General features: G+C 42.0%; 1 protein-coding gene across 2 annotated transcripts in view; it reads right to left on the bottom strand.

Moving 5' to 3' along the window:
• Window positions 1–26591, bottom strand: part of Camkmt (calmodulin-lysine N-methyltransferase) — a 376835-nt gene that overhangs the window by 59571 nt on the left and 290673 nt on the right. Inside the window, exons 4-7 of one of the 2 annotated variants that reach the window (XM_059248567.1) lie at window positions 11617–11677; window positions 9705–9759; window positions 8568–8631; window positions 53–119 (exon numbers count right to left, since the gene is read on the bottom strand). In XM_059248567.1, the coding sequence (XP_059104550.1) occupies window positions 53–119; window positions 8568–8631; window positions 9705–9759; window positions 11617–11677 (247 nt within the window). The remainder of the gene's footprint in view (window positions 1–52; window positions 120–8567; window positions 8632–9704; window positions 9760–11616; window positions 11678–26591) is intronic. The other variant, XM_059248568.1, reaches the window with a different exon arrangement.

Here is a 26591-nt window from a genome sequence, read left to right on the forward strand (position 1 = left end):
CAGTTTCCACTGAGATGTTTTAATTCAGACAGGATGCAGAAAGGTATCTTACCAGCTTGATATTTTCTGAGCCTTAAACACGCCCGTCTTCTGATTGCTTGTGATGATGCTGTCCACATCTACAGGGCACAGTTAAGAAAACTTCTGCAGAGACTATCAACTGACTGAACAAGAACTTATACACACGCTGGCTTCTTATCACAATGGGATCCACACAAGAAAAAGAAAGGAGCGGTCAATGCTGTGCCACGAAATGCTGACTCACCACTGGCAAGATCTTTTCATTCTCCAGCTTGCAATTTTACCACTCATGGGAGGACCATCTAGTTAGCCTCATGGCAGGGCCCAGAGGAGAGGTACTGGAGGCCACTGCTGGGGAACAGGAGCTGCTACGTCACTTCCTCAGGGCAACCAGGCATCCAAAGACAGATGTCCATCCGTCAGTAAGGAGGGCGATGGCTGCCTCTGTTGACTTTCCAAATTGAAGTGGTTCCAATCTCCCAAACGCTTGTAGGGGGAGGGGAGGGGAGCAGCGGGGACTGGGTTGGGAGGAGGCAAAGAGAGAGGTGGAGAAAAACTTGGAGCCTCTTTGGGAGAAAATGCAACATTTAAGAAGAAAGTCGTTCTAGTGAAAGGTCCCCGGAAGAAGTTCTGCTTTGGCCTCTGGCCGTGAGCTGGCACAGAAGGACTCATGCAGAAGAGCCATGTTTGAATCAGAGAAACTTTGCGTGACATTCAATGACCCTTGGGAAAATCCCATCTAGTTCATCATCGGGAAAAGCTGGACTTAGATCCACAATGGTAGCATAGGTGTTTGTGAGTGCTGCTACTTCTCTCTTTGCTCTGGCCCCAGGACTGACAGAGGCTAATGAATGTACTAATTCCCACACCCAGACACTCCCGAGGTCTTATTCTCTGTACTGACCTCTGTCCCTGGCTTCCGCACAGTCCTCTGGCTTCCTAATTTCTGCATACCCCCACCTTCTCATTTATTTGACTTGGACACATTTCCTTTAAGACGTCTCCCAATCCCTCTTCTGGAGTAAGGCAAGTTTAAAAATAAGCAAGGACTCAAATAATTCTAGTAAAGGCTGCAAGCTGCACAAAATTGGGCCCATGGGGAGGACACCAGGCTGACAGCGATGTCCCCCTATTGCTTGGAAAAAAAACAGATTTCCTGAATGTTCAAAGCACACACTGGCCAAGATCTCCCTGCCGGAACAGAACCACAGGATTCAGAAACCCAAGTCTCAGCTTGCACCACCAGGCACACCCATTCTTCTCTGAGTGAATAAGCAGGTACTGTGTGATAGCTTTCCTCCCTCAGGAGTAGGGAGGAAAAATCAATTAGCTCTCCTAATGATGGGCTTTGTAGAGGTTTACAAAAGTGCCATAATGCAGACTTCTTTCTTTCTTTTTTTTTTTTCCTGGGTGAACTTTCCTGTATGCAAATTAAATACCGTTAAATTACATTCATTAAAAAAATAAAGGAGACTAATTTGCCTACTTGTTTTGATTAACTAAAATGACACATCGGCCTACGGTTTCTGTCTATTTCAGGAGCGTTCTAGATGAAATATCTTGCAGGAAAGGACGGCTGACATCTTCATTCTGAGAAGCCCAAAATTAGTAGAGTCAACTGACAACTGTTTTTTATTAAGTCCCCTCCCCTGGCCACACCCTACTCTGCGTTTCCATGGTATCCAACTGCCTGCCATAATGTGCCCAGCACACCTGTAGCGTCCTATGAGTACATGGCTAATCTATCAAGCAAAACATATTATTTTGTTAGTGGAGGTAATACTTTTTTATAAAATAGTCACAGTGAAGTTAAATTATAGAACTCAGAAAACCTATTAATAATTTTTAGTAAACATCTTAACACTACATACTTTATACAATTTATAAACCTGTGACTCTGGGTGGTCAGGCTAGAGCAAGTATGGATATTTATATTCTAGAGGTTATTTTTTTTTAATGAAAAATTCACAGCGGTATTTAGGCTGCTTTATTTTTAGAATGGGGGGGATATATTTTGTGGTTTAGAAGGGCTTTTAAGAAATATATTAAAAGAATCACAGAGAAAAGATGGCAGTGTTAGTGTTAAGACATTACCTTAAGAGATAGACTCTGCTATTCTGCCCCCCACCCTATAGGTCAGATTTTGATGGTCTTTCTGGATGGCACTGTGTCCAATAATAGATTTTATCATCTCCCTGTGTCACCTCAGGGTAATAAAGGAAATCCAATCAAATTGAGTCAATATGACCAGGATAATGTTCAACACAACAGACCCAATCATGCTCTGTGAGCTGCATCCACCTTCCAGAAGATCTCAGTGGGAGGGGCTGGGTGCCAGGAAAGCCTGTCTGCCGTTTCCCGGATGAGAGGGAGCAGTCCCCTTGTTAAAACAACTGCTTGTGGCTCAAATGGAGCCAGATTTCTGCCTCTAGCTTCCTTCTTGAGTAAAGCATATGTCAGGAGTGACGCTCCATTTTAGTTATCAGTTTATATTCATTCTTAAAATGTATACTCATATACAATAGCAACAAAAGTCTTTTAGGTCAACTGCATATACTATAGGTATGCAAAATACTGTTGAAAATATTAGTCTCGCTGTGTCGTAAGTAATTGTATTTATCAGTTGTATATATATTTTGAATCAGGTTGTTATTTTTAAATTATTTATTTATTTATTTATTTTATGGGTATGGGTGTTTTGCCTACATATATGTATATGTACTATGTGTGTGCCTAATGTATTTGGAGACCAAGAGAGGGCATCAGGATCTCCTGAGACTGGAGTTACAGACTGCTGTGAACCATTGTGTGAGTGCTGGGAATTGAAGCTGGGTCCTAGTACTGTTCTTTACAAAAAGATCTCTTTTTAAATTATGTATGCATATGTGTCTGTATGTGGGCATGTGGATTCGTGTGTGTATATTACAAAGACCAGAAGTGTTGGGTCACCCCTGGAGCTAGGAACCAAACTGGATCCTCTGGAAAAGCAGTACACACTCCTAACTGCTGAGACATCTCCACAGCCTGGAATTGCTCTGTGAACCAAAAATATTTAAAAAATAATAAAACTGTAATTCATGATGTATTTTGTCTTTTGGTTTATATTATCTTTGATTTCACTGGGGGTTTAAAAGGGAGGGAAGGACACTACGGTTTTTTTTTTAACTTTTGTATTTTTTAACTTTCTTTTTTTAAGATTTTATTTATTTTTATGTGCATTGGTATTTTGTCAGCATGTATGTCTCTGTGAGGGTGCTAGATTCGCTGGATCTGGAGTTACAGACAGTTGTGAGCTGTCATATGGGTGCTGGGAATTAAACCTAGGTCCTCTGGAAGACCAGCCAGTGCTCTTAACCTCTGAGCCATCTCTCCAGCCCAATATAAATCCTATTAATTTTGATCTAAATGACTTTTTAAATGTTCAAAAGTGGCTTTTTTTTTTTCCTGATTTAAAGCTACATACTACTCTTTTTTTGTTTTGTTTTTTTTAAGACAGGGTTTCTCTGTGTAGCTTCGGCTGTCCTAGAACTCACTCTGTAGACCAGGCTGGCCTCGAACTCACAGAGATCCGCCTGCCTCTGCCCTCCAAGTGCTGGGATTAAAGGCATGCATCACCACTGCCCAATTTTACACTACTCTTATATCTATTTCTTACTCCAACAAATTGAGAGATGACACCCAGGAGCCACCAGAGCTGTTAGCAATGCCACATGTTACCTTTATGCACGATAGGCCTTTTTTTTTTTTTTTTTCAATCATCTGGTGCTGAGGAAATACAAGACAACCCTCACTCAAGTGTTCTCACATGTGGTGAAACACAGTAGCTTATCAGGCTGGCAACAGACCTGTAATAAGGAGGAAGCCCGGCTTCTTATGCTGGTTTGGAAACTTCCTGCTGTGTGACCACGGGTAGATTAACGTCTTTGAGCTCCCAAAACTAAGTAGAAACAATGACATCTATTTTATAGGCTTCCTGGTGTCCCATGGGAGAGGTCCAAGACATGGTGGGTGCATAACTCAGGCCAAACTTTATCATTTTGGGATAATCCAACACAAAACTTGGGTGGAATGAAAAGACCACTGAAGATTCACATTTCAGTCTCTCCTCTGGATGCTCAGAATGAATTCTGTGGCTATTTACCTTAGATTGGAAAGATGTGGAGGAATCAACCAACTTTTGCCCAGCACGCTTTGCGTGCCCTTTATATATGGAAATGCATTCTCAATGTGGCAAAAGCTGTGTCCCCAAAGGGTGGAGACTGGGACTGAAGGGTGGAGTGCTTACCTCCTGTGCTGGTGGCCCCTAAGTTCAGCCCTCAGCCTGGGGGGAAGGGAGACGCCATCTGAAATGACGAGCCGTAAATACTGACTGAATTCATTTCAATGTGACTTCCAAAAACACGTGTTGAGGCACAGTGAGGCACACAGGGCTCACGTGTGACTCACAGCAGACGGAAGGCTGGCATCACTATTGAAGGAAGCGTCTGGGCACAGGGCGATGGCCTGGGATTCTCAAGTCCTCAGCCATCCACAGCACAGGCTGCATCGTACCCATGGTGCTTTATTTATTAATTATACAAGTCAGGGATTCTATTTAAAAAATGTTAAACCTGGGTACCTCCTGTGAAGAGCCATGGGATTTACCTGGCTTTGGAGACTCCTAAACCAACGTGGAGACTATGCACACAAGCCACTGGGATAAGAACACAGAGCATTGTTCCAAGTACTGGAATACTCTGCAGAAAACACTATGGACTTTTACAGGAGACGGGCCAAGGCTGAGTGTTTGAATCGGATCAATCAGTGACCTTGACCAACCAGGTTGTTCACCTGCACGTGTTTTAACTTTTCTTTCTCTCCTATCCTCCATCTTTTTTGCTTTGAGACATGGTTATACATAACACAGGCTGGCCTTGAACTCCTAATCCTCTTGCCTCCACAGCCTAAGTGGAGATTATAGGTGAGTCCCCACACCCCAGTTCTACTTCTACTGACTAGGGTTTGCAGAGGGCTTTGCAGCAACCAGAATTTATCTCGCCATTCCCCTCCCATTTTCTTTTCTCACAGTCCTTACCAGCTACACACCTTACTGAGTAGTTATTATATGTGAATATTTGGGGATTGCTTTCTACACTGAACTAAAAGAGAAATATCAAAGGGCATTTTTTTTACATTATTTTAAAACAAATTTGAGGGGCTAGAGAGATGGCTCAGTGGTTAAGAGCACTGGCTGCTTACTTTGATTGTCAGCACCCACACAGTGGCTTATAACCATCTGTAACTCTAGTTCCAGGGGATCTGATGCCCTCTTCTGGCCTCTGTGGGCACCAAATATTCACAAAAGGCACCCATATGCATGTAGGCCAAACACCTATACTTACAAAATAAAAAATAATAATTAAAACAAAATTGAGAAATGCATAAACCAGATGATCCCATTTCCTACTTATCCTTTGTACTCTTGGGGGTACAGATGAAATGGTATCTTTAGGAAAGGTGGTTTTCAGGATGGGGACCCCTGGATTAAAGCCAGTGAGGCACCTTAAGGACTAAGGGAAACCTTAAGGAAAACTACTCATGAGTCTGAGAAAATATTCAAGATATAAAGTTCATTTTCCAAGTTCATTTTTCCTCAAGTCTTGTTTTCTTTTTAGATAGATCTCCTTGCAGTAAATCTCAGATCCACAGCTCTCCAGGGCCAAGATACAAAGGCTAGAGACACAGCCCACCCATGGTATGTTGACCCATGGCACACCGTAGAAAGATAAACAAATACAATTGGCTAACATGCTTTTGTGATATGTAAGTACAGAACTAATCTCCCTGGAGCCTCGTATATTAAAAATAAAACAAGCTGAAATGAAATAACAAAACATGCTATTTTTCCTACAGAAAAAAAATCAGAATGATAGAAGCTTCAAGAGACCATTAAATAAAACTAGTTGGATTCATTCCATTCAGAAGCTAAAAACAACAAAACAATTTTAAAATGATGAGACTAATACCCAGGCCCTGAGTGACTGCCAGGTTGATTTTTACCATTTCTCTGGTGTGTTCATTTGTTTCTTAATGTGTTCATCTTGCCCATTAAGAATAATTAGCAGCTCTGCTTAGAGATTTGCTGGCTTCTGGCAATGTTTCTCCCCCTTTTGTTTTGTTTTGTTTTGTTTTGTTGTTGTTGTTACTGACATCCACCTTTAACTTTTTAGAAAGTAATTTTTGGATAATATTCTACAACTGCTGTATAATTTGGACTTCCTCAAATTTTAAAGGGAAGACATAAACAGTGATTTCTAAATGAGTTGTTTGATCTCTACGCATTGACAGTGTGCGATCTGGCGAATGAGTTGTTCTTACAGAGAGGGGTACACAAATGGGGGGGGGGACTCACTCATATTAACCTCACTCAGCAAAACAGATTACAAGGCATGCCTATTGTAAGCTGCTTGCAAATCACGAACAACATTAGTATTAAAAGCAGGAAGCCACATTGCCAATTTTAAGGCTTTTGCATGCTTTTTTCTGTTAATTAAAATAAATTAGATCTACTTACAACAGAAAAAGGCACACACACACACGGAAGGAGCCCATCATAAAAACCAAACCCTAGCAGGAAGGTCCTGAGAGATGAAATAAAACACAGGGCCAGTTTGGGTCTGCATCCTGAAAGGACCTACTTCATCTACATTGTAAGGTTCTCCCTCCTGCCCTCTGGCACCCTGCTATATTAAACCCATTGTAAAACCCAGCACAATAAAGCACTCTCAGGGCTGAGCCTCTGAGGACCAAATGTTAAAAATCCATTTTCTTGGGAGGGGGCTGTACCAATCATTTCTTTGAAAGGCCGGCAGAGTGAATGGCAGAATCGGAGATTTCCTCTCCGATTTCAGGAGCTGGCATGGCATCTCTACTTAGCACGAAGGTGCGATCATAATGAATGAATGACATTAGCCTTGCTTCCCTTCCTTGGACACTCTGTAGTTTAGTTCAATAATAATTTTAGTACAATTAAATTTACATACTGATTCTAGATGCTCCCCCACAGTTTGATGATAAAAAGTTCTAATTGATTTCTGGCCCTATTAAATAAAGTCAGTTGGTGACTTCAGGGGGGAAAAGATCTCAGGGTACAGGGCCCAATCTGAAAGTTTCTGCAGCCAAAACAGCCCTCTCTTGTTCAATATTCCTTCCTGTCTTTCTGGCCTCAGGAAGCACCGTGTGGGGCTGAGCTAGCGTACCTGAGAGGGCCCAAGGCTCTCTGTGTTCCCTGACAAGGAGGAGCCCCGGGAAATGATACAGGCACAGAAGAAACCAGAGAGAATGGAGCAGCAGCAGCTGTCTTCAGGAATATTTAGCAAAACTTGTCACAGTCTCAAGATCATGATTAAAATCCTGTTTAAGAAAAGGAAGCACCTTTTGTGATCTCTTTCCCTGGTGTGAAAGGCGAAGATTGTGATTGGCTGTTTTTCCTTCCTGAATTTTTTTTTTTTTTTTTTTTTTTTTTAGGGCTGTCAGGCAATTAGCTGGGTGGGGCTCTGCAGAGCTGCTGAACAATATTAGCTACCAAGCTTTCCGTTCCTCCTTCCTCCTATGTGAGCAGCTGGGAATTTTTATTTTCGAAAAAAAAAAAAATTACAGAGTGGAGGAAGGAGGAAAGGAAATAAAAAATAGGCTTTATGTAAAAATGCCACAAAACTCAAAGCTGCTTCAAGCCTTTGAAGGGACTAAAAATTCAAATAAGGGTCCTGTCTTCCTCACCATGTCAAAAAAAAAAAAAAAAAAAAAAAAAAAACCAAAGCAAACAGATCTTCCACCACTTTCTCCTCTCAATTTCTGACGGCTGTAACCTGCCCTGTGCACATCAGCTAGGCTGCGGAAGTCGCCGTAAATTATGCTTGCTTTCTTAGTTAAAGTACGGTTCAATTTTCTGAACTCTGTGTACATATTAGTAAAGCATAATCTAATATAATGAGGTTTGAACTGTAATAGCATAGCAGAAAAAAAAAGAGATAGCTTTTTAATCCTAAATAAAAGGAGCTAATGAAGAAAAGATAGCTGTTTCCAGTGAGGGATACTGGCAACTCGTTGGCAATTAGCAGGTACCGTATGACTGGCGTGTGTAACATCACATGCATAGACGCTAGGCATTCATGTTTACAGGCCACATCAAAGAAAGTAAATAATAATTTTAATCTGTTTTGTGATGGAAGATCTTAATGAAAATAAAAGAGCAAGAATGCTTCGAAATTATGAAATGAGGTTTTGAACTGCCTCAAGAGGTGCACAAAGCACAGGCTCGCTCCTTCAGTGAGAAGTGTCTTGTCCGCCCAATGAAAAGAAACATATGCAGTCAACCACAGTGAATCCAGATATTTCTAGTTTTTCTTAATTACTGATCATGCGTATGGGGAGCTCTGTTTTAATACCTCGTGCTGTCTTTCTTTATATCAATTGTTACTCAGCCCGGGGTGGGGTAGGGGGAGTTGGGGGGGGGGTGGTGTTGGGAATGAGCACAACCAACTGGCTTTCTATCTGAATAAGGATACTTCTGATGGCCTTTTCATTTCCATCAGTTAACAGAACTTCTTTGACATCTGCAGAAATAGCAACCTGAAAAAAAAAAGAGAGAGAGAGAGAGAGAGAGTACAGCAAACAATGAGCAAATATGCTTGTCTGTGTGGAAGGGAAGACAGGGTGACAAGCCTTCAGTATCATGCCTCCTCACCTAGTCCTCTGTAACAATCTTCAATCTTTTTTCATTTTATGTCTGCATTATTTTAATCATTCAATCAAATCAGTCAATACTTTTATCATTCCATTTGCGGGAGTCTCTATCTTGCTATCATTCTGTTCGGTAATTGCATTGTGACAGCGGATGATGGCATTCTGAGAGGCTTTCATTTGTGGGCTCCTGTTTATCTAGTGGAGCCATCATCCAAGGCTGTCACTCTGCCTTTCAGCCTGCTTCTGTCTGGATGCCTGATGCCCTTCATATAACTTTGCATTGCAGGCAGATGGCTTTGTGAGGGTAATTTTTTTGTGAGCTTTGACATGCTCGCACATTGGGCTGTAACCTCGACACATTGTATAAGAGCGACAGGTTTGTCAAATGCCAATCAGTGTAACAATATGCTTTTATTTGTAGAGACATAAAAACTTGTCTAATGCACTGTGCTGCTACATAATATCTCCCGAATACATGACTCAGAACCCAGAGAATGGGGGAGCGACGTTCCTGAATGGCCAATCTAATTCAAAAGAATCTAATTACTGAGCGCTCTGGATCATGTTTGTTGGCGTAATAATGCAGGCAAAACATTAGCAGCTATCTCATGGTGCTCCAACTGTGATTCGCCGGGCTATTCCTGTATCTTAGCAAATGGGACTATAATCTGAAAAAAAAAAAAAAATGCTTTCGCTATGGCAAAGAAAGACTGTGCGAGGCCTGGAATGTCACAACAAGCGATATTGACTACACTGAGGTAAAATGTTTCTGCTCATCGAGGCAACCATAAAATCAATATGATCCGAAAGTAAGTCAATCTAGAAGGTCTCTCAAGACCCTAGCAGCTTGATCGCGGCTGATGCTGTTGACGGTTCTCTGACCCAGCAGTTGGAGGCCCTGGAACATTTTTTCTTTTGTTCCTCCCTCTGAATGGGATTGGAATTGAGAAAAGACCTACCATGAGCCCAGCCAAGCATGTCATGCCACCCCCGAGCTCACACACAGCAAGGTCCCTGAAAGAGAGAAAGAAATGGTAGAACCCATACAAATTAGATGGAAATGGTCAGAGCCATATATATGTTACAAGAACAAATTGCCATCTGCAGTAAGAGCGACACTACCAGGGAGATGTGGAGACACGACTGGGCTACCTCATGTCGTTTTGCGTTTTAAAAATAATTATGAAATAGAAAAGTCACAAAGCAGGCAGCCAGTGGGGGGTTCCCTCATTAGTGTTCACTGCAACATTACCACCGCTGAGCTGAAAAATCCGAGAAGGTTCCCTTTCTTTCCCCTTGTCAATGGTGCTGTCTTTTAGAACTAAACTAGCTAGAGTAGCGAAAGATAATTGTTAGGAAAGGATAACATTGTTAATCCACATTCATGCCTTCAAAACCAGTCAGACAGTAAACGAAGAATAGATATGAGTGTGTGTGAACTTATGTTAGAGTCACATACAACATACAAATAAATGCAATCCTGATTTTTTTTTTAATTCTTAAAAAAAAAAAAAGAAGCTGAAACACTTTGGGAAGCTGAACCACCCCCGTAAAGCACAATTACACAAAGAGCATTTAGCAATTAACACTTAGATCACAATTGACCCCAGCACAGGGCAGCAAATAAACAATGCAGCGACATAACAGGAGTAAGCCAGCAAACCCAGGCTGAAGTCACGCCCGGGCTCAGAGTTGAGGCTGAGTGTGCCATTCATTCCACACTTACCTTCCCCCTTTGTGCCTAAATATCAGCCCTCAATGTGTGACATTCTCGCCCTGGCCCAGTGCTTGCTGACTGGCGGTTAAGCACAGCGAGCTTAGGAAATGCCAGCCTTCAGGGCAGTTTTGTAGCCCTGATTCAGAACTGCCCTCTTTAGATGTTATATGCCGAGAGTCTTAACATCGTTTCCTCCTCCCAGTTTGAAAAGTTGATTATCCCAAGAGGAGAAGAAAAGCAAAATTAGAGGGAGGTGGAGGGGGCAAAAGAAGACATTCATATTAAGAAATGTTTTCATGTGTATTTAGTTATTCAAAGCCATCACAGACTGCTTGGTAAGCATGGAGCCATAGAGCCTCAAAAATTACACGGTATCAACCCAGTCCTGTAAGAACATACGGTTAAAACACATCATGACCACTAAAGGCTTGTTACGAAATATAATGGACTCTTCAGGAAGTATATGTAAGATGTTCATAAAATGATAATTAAAATGGAAAAAAAAAACCAAACCTCTACTTTCTGGTTGTATCAAAGACCTCCAGAATTTTTAAATGAAGGACCTTTTTTCCCCCTTTCCTAAGTCTCATCCATGGTTTGATACATAACACATATTAACAGCTAAGAGTATTGATTTCTTTAGTACAGTAATTTATGTTATACATATTGTCAAGGACACAAGAAATACCTTTAAAACTAGAACATCTTCAAGTAATAGCTGTGAGGAGGCATTTCTCAAATGTGCCAGTGACTTCCCTGGCAGAAGTTAAAGAATGTGTTTATTGTGGGGCCTTTTTTTTTCTTTCTCTTTTTCTGACCTTCACAATCAGTAAGGATTGATTGCGCCCCCCTTTTGTTTCCCCCAAATCAAAGCGAAATAAAATGCCTTGAGTAAAAATCAAAAGCCTTTGACACACAGCAAAAAGCTTGCTGTGCGTGCTCGCTTGCTCGCTCGCTCACACCCGAAGGCAGTGCAGACCCCTTTTCAGAAGCAACATGTGTTCATGGGGAACTTTTTCTTTTTCCTTTTTTTTTTCTCTCCTTCTTGCTTTCGACAGTTTACAGCTCGAAGGCTGTAGAGTGGGCCACTTTTTCATAGGCAGATCCAATAACCGTGATGGGCTAAACAAATATCTTTTAAGTGCGGCTCTTACCTGAATATATTACTGTGCTTGAGGCAGTAGTAAGCTAAAACCTCTTCAGACGGCCAGATGCCTGCAAACACAGGAGGGGAGATGTTAGGACTGCACAGTCTTTTTCTTCCAGACCAGCCTTTAAAAGGAAGGCTCAGCACAGGCCATCGCAGCTCAAACCAAACTTAACATGGTGGCGCCTTGCCACGAGCCAGACCATGAGTTTCCTTGGCTGTTGTTTTTACCATGGCCACTGTTAGGACCTGTCCCCAGAGTGACAACAGAGCAGCCTCAATAAACTTTGCTAAATTTCAACCACAACAACCAACATTACAGATATCAAAATTAAATGTTGACTTGGTTCAAGCAGATATTAATCTTATTTATACAAAATTAATACACATAAGTTGAAGGCTTGCTATATATATACATACATATACATATATATGTATATATATATATATATGTATATATATTTCCTGTTGGGAAAAGGAAAAAGAATGGGGAAAAATTCACTTTAAGGGGCAAATAAAACTGCTGAGGTCATTCTATCTTTTTTGGGGGGGCGGGGCGGAGTTTGAGACAGGGTTTCTCTGTGTAGCCCTGGCTGTCCTGGAACTCACTCTGTAGACCAGGCTGGCCTAAAACTCACAGATCTACCTGCCTCTGCCTCCCACTGGGATTAAAGGTGTGTACCACCACCACCCGGCTTCATGCTATCTTTCTACACCTTTTCATAATAAGGTCTTAAAATATCCATAATTCCTCCATTTCTTTAATTAAAACATCAAACTGCAGTATAAGATTAAGAGACATTAATTTCACCAACTTTGGCATGCCTTTACATCAAACAGCAATCCTATACACTAAACTGCATGGACAGACATTTCCTAAAATCATCACTTATACATTTATTGAGAAGACCTGAAGTTCAAGAATGGATAAGAACTCCTTCCAGGTAAATATGTTGGAAGTCTAGTTATTTTCCCAAATTTTTATAATGAGCCTACATCATCTTAGATATGATTAGAATAAATTATAACCTCATAAAAATTATGGTTTCCTCCAAAGAAATCAGCCTTAGCCATCAGTTGGGGACACCCCCCCATTCCCCCCTCCCACCAGCCTTCCTGTGTGAGGTTAAGGACGCCCCATGGCCCTGGGAAACAGCAGCCATGTCTCAGCACTCAGCACAAAGTTAAAGACATTAAAAAGACTTGATTTTTCTCCCGAGATAGATCTCCTACTTTGAAGAGTTAAGAAATCTAAACATTTCAGAGAAGAATATGTAAAAGAAGCGAACGCCACCAAAGAGAGCGGGTGGTGGGTGGTGGATGAAGAGGTGGCTCCAGTGAGCACCTGCTACTCCAGCCTCCTGGCATTTCCAGTGGAAAGGACAACACGGGGGAAAAAACAAGGAACAGCAACAAGAAGTATTTGGAAACACATTTAGAGGGAAGGCATGCAGGTAGGTGAGTGTAGCAGTTAAGCCCACAGGTACTCTGAAACCAGACTGAATGGGCTCTGCTCCCTGCTCTGCTGTTTGCTAGCTCGGAGACTTTGGATAGGTTACCTAATCTCTGTGCCTTGGGCTTTTCATCCGTAAAGCATAATCATTGCAACATCAACTTCATAGGATGCAGAACAGATGAGTCAAACACACACAATGTGCTTAGAACAGTTCCGAGCTCATAATAAGCACAAAGGAAAAACAGGTAGCCGCTGTTGGCCTCTTGCAAAGGAGCGTAGACTAGTAGATAGAAGAGAGAATTTGTGCAGACCACAGCCATTATCCCCAGAGTCAGGACAGACAGAGAACCATTTTTACCTTTGCTTTGTCAGGATCCCAAAGTCCTAAGACCTCGTACACCTCCACACAAAAAGAACTCCATAAAGACCAAAGTACATAATGAAATTCACCGAAGGAAGAGCCAAGACAGTGTTCTCACTAAGTGGGTATAATCACCACAAGAATGAATTTCTTTATGCCCTGAGTACATGGCTGTGAGGGTTTTAAAAAAGTAATGATAGGGGAAAGGTATTTAACTAAAACTCAAGCCCCACTGAAGAAAGAATGTGACTTTTAAAACGCATAGTCTTTTCAACTCGTTTTATATTTTTTTCAAGAAATTACAGAGTGGTTTTTTAAAAACTAAGTTAAATACAAAGATCAAAAGGCTAAATTTCTACCATTAGCAATATAATCACTGTTAATGTTTTAGACATCATTCCAAAAACCCTTTCTAGTCATAAAGGTATCTCACCCAGTTGGGATCTTCTCATGCAGGGATTCAGTAACTTGATTTTGCCCCCATTCAATAAGGTGTAGGAGGAATCCACGACACTGAGTTCACAATCTAGTTGTATCAATTGTACTGACTGCCTAGATACTCTCATGTGCATCATCATTCAATTAACTCATGTCCTCTTACTAGACAGTTAAGTTGGGTTCGAAGTTTGTAATATTATAAGACTATAAGTAGCAGTAGAAGGGTATACCTTCTCCTAACATATTTTCCCCCTATACTTAGAGATGGGATATCTGGTCAAAAGTCAAGTATAGTTTCGGGAGAGATGGCTCAGTAGTTAAGAGCACTTGCTGCTCTTGCAGAGGACTGGGGTTCAACTCTTAGCACCCACATGATGGCTTACAACCATCTCTAACTCCAGTTCCAGTGTGTGTAACCTCTTCTGGCCTCCAAGGGCACCAGGCACATACATATACATTGATAAAATATTCATACATAGAAAATAAAAATAAAAAAATCCTTAAAAACTCGAGTGTAGTCCATAATCTGATAAACAAGTTGAGTAGCCCTAATCTGAAATTCAAAATACTCCAAAATTTAAAACTTCCTGAGTGGTTGCATGATGACAAATTCCACACACGCTCTTAAGTGACATCAGTCAAAACAAAGCTACATTAAAAGCATTGTATAAAACCAACCATCAGGTGACTTGTATAAAATACATACGAAGCAGAGGAACTTCATGTTTACACTTTGACTGTATTCTTAAGATACTATGTACATGTTGATATCCCCCAATTTAAAATGATCCCAAATCTATGCCTTTGGTGCCAAGCTTTTAGGATAAGGAACATTGGATGTATATGTAACTGTCCCACGTGAAATTTGTACACTCCATACATCCCCAGGAAGAATGTTTGTTCCGGGCTGGCTCTCATGACCTAAGTCCTAGGTCATATGTGAAAGTGAAAGGGGTTGGAAAATGACTCCACAGAACTGTCCCCTGACCTCCACACATGAATTCAGGTGTACCTGCTCTCCATCATATACACATACAGTAATAAACCACTTTTGAAGACTATTTGTTTCTTCAATGCTTTATCAATCTATTTTAAATCACAAATTTTATTAGCATACATTAACTATATACATAATGGGTTTCATCAGAGCGTTTTCACACATATATGCAAGTTTGGTTTTTTTTTTTTTTCATACCGACCCTCCATCCCTTACTGCTGCTGCTGATTCTATTTCTCGACCCTTATCTACTTTCATTTTATTTCAGCACTTGATGACTCAGTGAGTTTCATTAGGGTTCCTTACAGGATCTTAGGTGATTGCTCACCTAAGGGATTGCTCACCGGAACATGGATGGGCTCCCCACCAGTGGCTACACCGCTGAAGAAAATGTCCCCTTTTCCCTCAGCATCATTAAATCCCCATAGATACACCTCCCGACTACTGCTATTAACTGCCTATAGGTTCCCGCAGGCCTCTTCGGTCCCTCTTCCCCATACGGCAGGATGCCCACAGGCCCAGTCTTGCATGGGCGTCCTGCCACTAATCCCACCTGCTGTGAGATCAAGGGCGCAATGTCAAGTTCTGAAGACAACACACCTCGCCACACACCTTCCTCCATCCCTTACATCCTTCCTGCCCAGCTTCTGCAGTGTTCTGCAGGGGTCCTTAGAGGCACACGTAGAAAAGTCCTACTCATGGCCGAGCATCCCAAGTGGCCAGCACTTTGGCTAGAAATGAGTCATACAGTTACCGCTGTCTACTGTACAAAGGGGCTTTTCTGGCCAAAGGCAATGGCTCACTGATCTACGGTATGAGCATATTCATTTAGAAGCTATTCGGATGGGCATATTGTGTTCTTTTAGCAAAACGACAGTCACAGCTTCCCTAACTAGGACCTATGGCCCCCACAGCCATGAGCTTTTGACCAGGATGTAGTTCAGGATGTGGAGTCCCTCCTGAGGAGCAGGCTTCAGATCTCATCCTTGTCACCAATTGCTACTATTGCCCCAGTGGGCACTTCTTGCTCCGTTAGTCAGTAGTGGGGCTACAGGATCCACAGCTGAGGAAGACAGGTGAAGACCCCCTCCACCCGACCCCCACCCCAGCCTCTACAACACCCTCTGGCACTAGGAGAGCGAGTTAGCAGGGACCAGGATTCCAGCCTGGCTCCGGCTGGATTTCTCTATATCCTACAATCAAAGTGTGTGGATGGCGTGTTTAGCAATTAGGTCTTGTCTTGTCTCTTTCTGGTGGGCAAGCAACAGCCAGGGCAAACATGCCTATTTTATTTTAAATAATGTTAAAAATTTTAAAGTATCATTACGAATCAAGACTAAAGACAAGATACTTCAGCCCCACCAGGGTGACTATCGTTCCTGTCAGACAAAACCAGTGTGGGCGAGGTTATGGCAGGAATGTGAAGTGATGTGATTCTGCAAAACCGTCTTGCAGTTGCTCAGAACCTTAAAGAGTTAAATTTAGATGACTGCATGAGTTCAGAATTCCACTTCCAAAAAAAGAAAAAAAATCCCTATACAAAAAAAAAAAGTGTGTAAAATATTTCTAGTGCCATGCCAACACACGCTGCAACACGGGATGAACTCAAAAGTACCCTATGTAAGGGAGGCCATTTACAAAGGACCACATGCTGTGTGTTCGCATCCCTTTTGGTATTTACCAAAAGCAGAATGGAGAGACAAGTAAATTTATATAGATCGAATGCTAAACCCTTCCCCCAGCAGCTCACCCCCACACTCAGCTTCCCCCACCTTCAATCAGCATTTTCTAGTCCTACATTACATTTAATTAGAAATGAATTACCAGATATCTGAAGAAATGTGACAGATATCAAAACCTTTCCCATTTGTTAGCTTAATGACTTCTCAACCATTTACCTCCCAGTTTCAAAACCAATACTGTTGCTACATGCTCTCAAATTCTATTGCCTTTGTGAATTTATACCTAAAAATAGAACTTTAAAATGTTCTTAAGTGGGTTTCTTTTCAAGATTTTTCTGCAGATTTATTTTCATTTTTTAAATTCATATGTATAGGTATGTGTCTGTGTGCAGCATGTGCGTGTAGTTACCCTCAGAGGCCACAGAGGGACTGGGATCCTCAGGGCCTGACGTTGCAGGTGGTTGTCAGACAACACCAGTGTGGGTGAGGTTATGGCAGGAATGTGAAGTGATGTGATTCTGCAAAACCATCTTGCAGTTGCTCAGAACCTTAAAGAGTTAAATTTAATTCTTGGGTGCTGAGACTGGAACTTGGGTCCTCTACAAGAGGAGGAAGTGCTCTTAACTGCCCAGCCATCTCTTAGCCCCTCAAAAGAACTTATTTTAATTAATGCTCATCTGAAACCCTGAAATACATCCTCTTTTGCATATAACTTTGCAGGATTTTGCTACAACCCAAGACACACAGCAAACACTCTTATTGCCTGTTGGGGAATATTATTTTAAAGTGTGTTACTGTTGTTTATGCTGCATTTGTTTAACTCTGTGAACCTGTGTTACTGTGCCTGTCTAAAAACACCTGATGGTCTAATAAAGAACTGAACGGCCAATATCAAGGCAGGAGAGAGAGAGAGGCGGGGCTGGCAGGCAGAGAGGATAAACAGAAGGAGAAATCTGGGAGGAAGGAGGAGGAGCAAGAAAAGGAGAAGAGGACATCAAGGGCCAGCCACCCAGTTACACAGCAAGCCATGGAGTAAGAAATAATGAAGATATACAGAAATAGAGAAAGGTAAAAGCCCAGAGGCAAAAGCTAGACGGGATAAGTTAGTAAAGCTGCCTAGCCACAAGCCGAGCTAAGGCTAGACATTTTTAAGTAATAATAAGGCAGTGTGTGTGATTTATTTGGGAGCTGGGTGGTGGGCCCCTCAAAAGAGTAAAAACCACCACCAACAATTACCTCCATATAGATTTTAGCATGAATCCTTTAAACTCTGTGTGGTGGGGCTTTGGTGACCATTTTGGAAGAGTATTAAATGGCAGAGCATCACAGAAGAACACCAATGAAGCATTTTTAGAAGCACATGCAAGCTGAGAACATTAAAAAGATAATGTCTCAAGACCTTACTATTTCATTAATATTGCAGAGAGTTATTAATCGATGATTGGCATTTCTGCTATATTCCTGACATCTGCTACCAAGGGAGAGCAGCACCCATAGCGGTATTTAAGTAGCTGAATTATTGATCTAAAAAAATGCATCACAACATTTTAATTAACAGTTTATTCTAGAAAGCACCTTCTCCAAAACCCATGTCACAGAAGAAGACAGTCCCTTAAATCAGCAATTCTCAACCCATGGGCTGTGACCCCCTTGGGAGTCGCACATCAGATATCCTGCATATTAGATATTTCCATTATGATTCATAGCAGTAAAAAATTACAGTTATAAAGAAGCAATGTAATAATTTTATGGTTGGGGGTCACCACAACATGAGGAACTGTATTAAAGGGTTGCAGCGTTGGGAAGGTTGAGAACCACTGCCTTAAATGTTACTCAGGTACAAGAAATAACTTATTTCTTAGTGGTCTCTGTTTAAGCCAGAAGATTCTACCTCACAGAAGAAAAGGCCTCCTTTACCCACCGGGGCTCCATAAATGCACTAGCTAAACAAGAGCGATATTTTTACAATATTCATTTATTTATTTGAGACCAGGGTCTCACTCTGCAGCCCAAGCCTATGTGGGACTCACTATGTGGTCCAGGCTGGCCTCAGACTTGCAGCAACCCTCTTGCTTTAGCATCCTGGCTGAGATGATAGGTAGGAGTCACCTCTGCCCAACTGCAAGGATGCTGTTTTGAAAAAAAAAGTCTCAGAATCCCACACTACTCTTAGATTTCTGTGGTCATTTGGGTTCATCACATCACACGATACTTCCAATAAAGGCTTGGCTCCCTATCGACGTGTCTATCAGAATTGGACCTATTGAACTTGATAGCCTGCAGACAGTCTATAGCCAGATGACACCACACACACACACACACACACACACACACACACACACACACACACAGCTGTCTGCGTAGAGACAATGACAGGCAAGCTGACAACAGGGTAGATTTAAAGTATGCAACTACTTTTTGTTGTTCCTGTTAGTGAGGAAGCTAGTTTAGAATTGTTTCAAATGCCAAGTGTTGTGGTTAACCTAGAATCAAACGCATCTGTCATTGAGCCGATGGTTGCACATATCCTAAAGTTAGATTACATGAGTATCCAGGGAGACGTGTGGCCCTCTAGATCACTCCCATTTGGGGGCTTTTGTTTCTTCATAGTTCACGTAAGAAGGAAATCCAAAGGCTTTGACAGACAGCATCCAATGAGGCATCTCTGCTGGCTGTCCTGACCCATCCTAATGGCAGCTACTAACTGTGGTAACAACATGGCCAGCTCCCACAGCAGACACCTGGCTTTGCTGGAATCCGCTGATGTCTACTGAAACAGCACCGATTTCTACCTCCTCAAACAAAATGACTGCGTGTATTATGCCAGAGTCAAAAGTAAGGGAGACTGGAGCATCAGAGACTAGAGCCTTAGCAAGGCTGTTAAAAGCTCTGGAGGACACACATGGGTAGACGTGACCAGAATGAAAAGCTGCTCAAGTGGGCATGGGTAGTGAGGTTTCTTAGGCCATTGTCAGTGTTTGTACTCTTTCCTTTAATCCAACTCACATTTTTCTTCTGTCACTGATCAGTCAACCCACAATAGGAACCAAGAAGAGGACTACTGTATTTCAGATCTTGGGGAGCAATGAGGGAAGACAGAGGATGGTACTGGGGCCTCCTACTAGTCAGAGAAGGAATCCCAATGTGCCAGTTATAACTGTAACAAACGCTACGCAGGAAAGGCAAGGGGGTGACTGTAAAAGCATGTCACGGGGCACCCAGCCTAGTTGGGAAGAGGTTGGAAAGAGCCCCCCCCCAAAAAAAAGGATGCTTCCCCATACAATTAGCCATGGAAGCTGAGATTCCAGAGGACATGGAGCAAAACAGAGGAAGAAGAGGAAAACAAGGATGGGTGGATTGGTCCTTCAAAGGAGAGACTCGTGAACTAAAGTTTTGAAGAGGGGGCAGTCTTGATGCTCTAGGAGTAGTAGGACTCTCTCATGAAGAGAAAGGCAGAGAATGGGACAAGATGAGGCTGGAGGGGTGGTTAGAGACCAGATCACCCAGGCTCCAAGGGCAATGCTAACATCTTAAACATCCTTAAAATCCATGGAATGGGTTAAGCAACAGTGTTGGATCTGACTTAGAAGATCATTCTGGATACTCTAAAGGAAATGGATCGACAAGGGGCAAGAGGAGGCAGGAGGAAACATGGCAGAAAGCTACCATGGGTATCCAGGTAAGAACTGACAGTTGGGTAATGGTTAGTGGTGATGCTTTGAGATGTATTTTAAAAGCATGCTGACAAGACCTACTGGATAGCTAGAGGTAGGGAGCGTTACGGGAAGCCTTAGGGACTCCAGTCTGGGTTGTGAATAAGAGGGTAGATGATGGACAGACACATATAGGATTTCCTTCCCATTTTCCATGAACTGAGGTGGCTGATTTCATGGTGTATTAAACACCAGCCAGCGGAGGCCTGGACTGTGACAACAACAAACGAAGAAATACTGGGACTTACATAATATCACCTTTTTGAGATTCTGAATCCTCATCGGCAAAATGATAGGCTTCAGTCAGATGATATCCAGGGGGCCTTTACCCTATAAAAACTACAATCGAAAAAGAGGCCTCATGCTCTGGAGTTATACGGAGTTCAGCTTGAATACCCACTCTTATAGATCTGTGACCTTGGCAAGGTGCTTAACCTTTTTTTAAAGCCTCTTCATTCATTCATGGAACATACAGTTATTAACAGCCATGTCTGCACCAGAAGCCGGGCTATCATGGTAATTAAAACACAGCCCTTCCCTAAATAGCTTTAATAGAGGCAGTAGACAATAAATATAATTTCAGGTATTGACTGATGCTGCAAGGAAAAGAGAACATGGCAATGAAACAGAAAACAACTGTCAGGTGGAGCTGCCGCTTCCTCAGCCGGCATTGTGGGGCAATGCCTCGGATCTCTCACTGTTAAATACAAGCAATACATACCTCTTCCAGGATGTGGAGAAGGCTAAGTGAGTATGTACACACAGCACTTAGAACGAGGTCAGGAACACACCAAATTCATTATAGATGGCAAAAGCCAAGGTCACTGGCTCTTGTGCTGTTAATGATTTGAAATGTTTCTATACAATCTTGAAGGCATCTATATGGAACTTTCATGGAATCTCACCTTTAATTAATAACGCAAGAAATTAAGTCAGAACTGAATTTGGAAAAATGTGCCCTGATTCTGGGACTCTGAAACTTGTCTGGAACAGGAATTCCAAATGTACATATATGTACAGATACACACACACATACACATACATATGTATGTATATGTATGTACCCATGTGTGTATGTATATATGTATTTAATGTATTTCTATGTATCTATGTATATCTATGCATATGATGTGTGTGTGTAATACTTGCTCTACAGCTATTGTCCTGCTCTGTGACATTGATAGGCTCACGCTATATGGTAAAGGGTTAAACAGGAGCCATCCTAAATTTGTGAATGCAGATCACAGAGAACACAGGTAGATCTGGGTGGGAGGGAATGCCTGTGCAGTCCAGAACAGCAGACAGGTGGAAGTATGCCTGGTGATGCTCTAACGTTCATTTAATACCAATATTATCTGAACTATCATGTATAGGGGAACATCAAGGCACACATCAGACAGATACTCTGTCACAGAGTTGGAATGTGGACTCAGGTGACTCTAGAACTGCTGTGGAACAATCTTTTTACACTGTAAATATGTATTACTCTCATTGGTTAATAAAGAGCTGATTGGCCTATAGCTGGGCAGGAGAAATTGGGTGGAAGAGCCAGACTAGGAGAATTCTGGAAAGAAAGGCAGAGTCAGCAGAGTGGCGAGCAGACGTAGAGAGAAGCAAGATGGGCATGCTGTACTGAGAAAAGGCACCAAGCCACATGGCAAAGCATAGGTAAGAAATATGGGTTAACGTAAATGTAAGGGCTAGCTGGTAACAAGCCTGAGCTATTGGCCGAGCATTTATAATTATAAGCCTCTGTGTGGTTACTTGGGAGAGGCTTGCAGGACAGAAACTGCTGCCTATGTAGAACCATTATTCTTAACATCTAGAATCTGATGCCTTCCACTGGGTGATGAGCCAAGGGCAAACTGGTCTGCGATTTTGCTGCTTGTGATCCTGGAAGAGCCATCAGAACTGTACGAAAGGACCAATAATGAGTACATGGAAGGAGACATCAAGAGGACTTCAATCCTGAATGTTTCTCAGACTGCAAGACAGATTTACAGCTACAGCCCCAAGTTTAAAAAGCAATAAGACTTGAATCTAATTTTGATTAGATTCCCACTGAGGTGTGGACTAGGAGGGGAAAGAAGGTGGAAGGAACCAGGCAGGAAGGCAGAGAAGGGAAGGCGGTCTTCCAATAACATCCCCAGGGGCTCTGGCCTTTGGGTCTGATGGTCAGTTTGGGGACAGGTGCCAGGGACTGATGATGAGACGCACTTCTGAGAGACAGGAACACAACTGCAGCTGCTCAGTCTGTACGGATGTGAGCTTGAAAGACATTCTTGACATGTTAGCCCTGTGACCTTAGTGGGCCACTTACATCTCGTTGCCTTGATTCCTTATCTGAAAATAAGAATACTGACCTCTCCATAATACAGACCGAGGATTAAATAAATGTGATGAGAACTCAGTAAGCACTCAATTCATGTTTTCTATTACTGCTAGTTGCTAGCATGTTTACCACTGGAGAGCAGAGGCAGCGCTCATTGAACACTTACTACTTGCCAAATAGTGGGCTGCGCACTTCGTATGGATTGTCTTACTTAATCCTAAGTCATGTACCATCATTATGACAAGTGAAAGGGCACAATGAAGCTTGTAGATAGACAGACAGTGAGCCTATGCAGTCTGGCTGGGATTTGGGGCCACACTCTCCAGCTCTGGAAGAGCTGTTCCTATGTGCTACTCCTTCCAACAGTGGCTGGTCCAGGAATGAAAGAGAACAAGTTTTTAATCCTCATGGCTTCCAATGACTAACTTTAGGACTTTGGAAAATCACAGCTTGGTTCTAGTTTCAAGAATAAAATGGACAGGTTGAATTCAGTTCTAAAGCTCTTCCAAGTCTAAGCCCCAGGATGAAGGTATTGCATTTGTGCACACCCTCAGATAAAAGTTTCAAAGATTGTCTAGCCTGTGACATCTTAAAGAAATAAGATGGGTTAAAATATTTTATTTGTACCAGCACTCAAATGCAAACCTCTATCGGGAACTCTTTTAGATGGATGTAAATATTTCTATAAGCCAATCTTGAATACATGTCAGTTTTAACTGAGTCAGAAGTGTTTCATTTAATTAAATCCCCCAGCTTCAGAGAAGAACTGACCTACAGCCATATACACTAGTTGTAAGAGTTTTTTTCTTGGTCAATTTTTAATGGACATCTGTGATAGTGGTATCGTTATGGGCTACAAAAGTGATATTTTTGATTTTGAAAATGGAACATGTTAAAAATAGAACTCTTCTTACAGCAAAACATTCTTTCTCCCAAATGGAACTCAGTCCTCTGATAGATGTTTTTCTTAAGGAGATTTCCTCCTTGGTGGTGTAATAAGAATCCCCTTGGGGCAGAAAAGATAAGCAGAGGGGAGACCTCCCTCCAGTGTGAGCTGTCTGGGCCTCCAGGAGAACAGCTCAGCTCCATTGCTCCTGGTCAGAGGGTATGAGAAGAATCTGTTCTAGGAGAAAACAGGCCCTAGAAAATGAGACCAAAGAGCTCCTAGCAGGGGGGAAGAGGGAAGGTAGATGCTCAGAAGCAGTGCATCCCTCCTGCGGTCAAGAGAGGAGGAACAGGGCTTTTCTTGCCAAGTTGTTCTCAAAATAACACCTTTCCCCAACGCCCTGCTGGGCTGAGTGTCCTGAGGATGGAATGGGCAGGGCCCCTTTGGGTAGCATTGCCCTGTTCCCCTTGAAAAGCCATAAGAACAGTTAGTCAAGTAGAAAGAAAAGAACTATTGTGGTTTCTTATTTTGGCTTCCTGGCCACTTAGCCAACGCGGACGCACCACGGCAAACCAAAATACCAAGAGTGGGCTTCCTCTTTGGTGTCACCAATGATCTATGCTTGACTCGTAAAGCAGATTCCTATTGCAGAGTCTAGCTTTGGACTCCAGGCAAACACCGTGGCTCCATTCCAAACACACGAGAAGCTGTGTGTTTCAGTGAGGAATGGGGGCTCTACACGTATGCAAGCCTTCCAGGAGAGAAAATGGTACTAAGGCGATACATGTTGTGGGTGGAAAATTCCTGAGCACTTACTGGGCAGCCCTGAGGTCAGACCCACTGTGCAACAGAGCTTTCTTTTAGCATGTTGTGTGGAAGGTGGGTATCCTAGTATATCAACACTGCCTTATTCCAAGTTCCTCCTCTTACGGCCTTGGGGAAGAATACTTTCCTTGTGGGGAAGGGGAGAGAGGGATGAGTGTCTTTCCACTCTCTCTTTTTGACATAGGGTCTCATGTAGCCCAGGCTGGCCTTTTATGTGTGTAGCTAAGGATGATCTTGAATTTCTGAACCTCCTGCCTTTACACGCCAAGTGCACCTACCAATTTATATGATGCTGGGGACTGGACCCAGGGACTGGATCTGTGCATGCTAAGCAAACACTGTGTCAACTGCCCTCTATCCCTAGTCCTTGTCTCCCCTTCTCAATGAAGAAATTGCTATTAGCCACTTCCAAAAGCCCGAGACACCACTCAGCAAATTGATTTGGTAAATAAGGCCACATCTTATTGAGGTTCAGAATAACCCCACTTTAAACAAAGCCTAAAATGCCATTTTATTTGAAAGTACATTTGTGAGGTTCAGATTGAAAAAGGAGGGAGGGAGAGAGGGGGAAGAGGTGAAAGAGAGAGAGAGAGAGACAGACAGACAGACAGAGACAGACAGAGACAGAGAGAGACAGAGAGAGAGGTAAAAAGTACATGTAAGAGCTAGCTGACAATATCAGCCATATAAAATGGCCAGGGCTATGGCGTCCCTGCTTACCCATTTACCATTATTCATCGATATGAAGGAAACATGATGATCTGCTCCAGAAATTCCTGCTGCTAAACAAACTTGGGCTTCTCACCACAAACTAATGTGGAAATATAGTGCTAAGCACGTCCCGGCTGTAAACACAGCAGTGTCGCTCAGTCAGGGACTTCCATGAACGTCTCCAACCAACTTGCATGATTGTCTTTAACACTTTTTTTTTTTGTTGTTGAAGAAATGAATTTGATTTCATTTGCCTTCCCTAGTTTTCAAATAGTCATTAAAAATTAAACAACACCCGGAAAAACCTTTTGTGATTATAGCCTTCGTTCTCCCCCAACAAACTAGATCTATAAATTTACGTACCATTGTAGATGTAAATTACAAAATTTATATTCAACTATATTAAAACATCTATTCCAAAAATGATTACCAGTCGTGAAAAGCAGACGTGCTTATCACTTGCTGTCAGTTGTTCATGTCTAGTTAAGCAATAATGTGCTAAAACTGCTCTTTTGTTTTGAGTAAGAATTTTGGCAATAGAAGAAATGAACACTCGGTTAATAAAAACTCAGGCTGCCTTTTTGCTTTGATGGAGGAAGCAGCTGCCTGTTTTCATTTGCTGCAGAGCAGCAAAACCCATCAATATAATAAGCAGCTTAGATGCATCCATCCACAGCGCCTGTAAGGATATAGGGCTATTCGCTCAAAACCAATCCCTGGTTTAATTTTAACAAAGATGTGTCTGACATATTTGAAAATGCATTAGAATAGGTTTTGAGACACGAACAATTTCTCTTTCTTTTAAATACTTTTCACAGATTTGAAAGGTGTGTGTGAGAGTGCAGCTGGATGATAGCAATGATAAGAACCAGACCAAACTGGGAGGCTACCCTAAAACAAGGGTCATGAAGAGAGCAAGCCAAGAGGCTATTTCTTGTCAAAGTGGAAGCAATTCATTTGAATGTGAGTTCATTTATTTGTTCCATCAGATGAATACTTATTCCATGTGTATATAGGTACACACACACACACACACACACACACACACACACACACACACGCTATCACTGGGCTTAGACAGGTACTGAGCACACACTCCCTCTCAAGACTCTTCTGGAGAAAAGGCGAACACAAAAACTTTAAGGAAAATAAGGTTACAAGCACAGTTCTACGATGCATATTTTAACATTCGCCTTTTATTTGACAAAATTCAAATGGGCATGCAACACAGTGGAAGCTATTTAACATAAAAATTAAAAATCAAATGCTGTCTCCGCTATTATACAGTCACACACTTCATTAGACATCCCTTTAAGAAAAGATGAATCTGATTGAAAAAAAAATTGAATCATGTTGAAACACATGTCAGACTGTTTACTCGGCTAGCCAAGAATTACCACACTTTGGAGAGAAAGTTTTAGGATTTTAACTTTTGTTTGGACAGCCTCTAATTTTATAGTAACCATTAGATAGATACTCTTACAGAACAGGAACACACCATGCAGCAAGTGTAACACAAAATACAAACTTCAAAGCAACGTGCACTGTAATACAGTGAGCCTTGGCGAGAAAACACACTGG

The sequence above is a fragment of the Peromyscus eremicus genome, chromosome 22 (assembly GCF_949786415.1).
Source record: "Peromyscus eremicus chromosome 22, PerEre_H2_v1, whole genome shotgun sequence".
NCBI classification, from domain to species: domain Eukaryota; kingdom Metazoa; phylum Chordata; class Mammalia; order Rodentia; family Cricetidae; genus Peromyscus; species Peromyscus eremicus.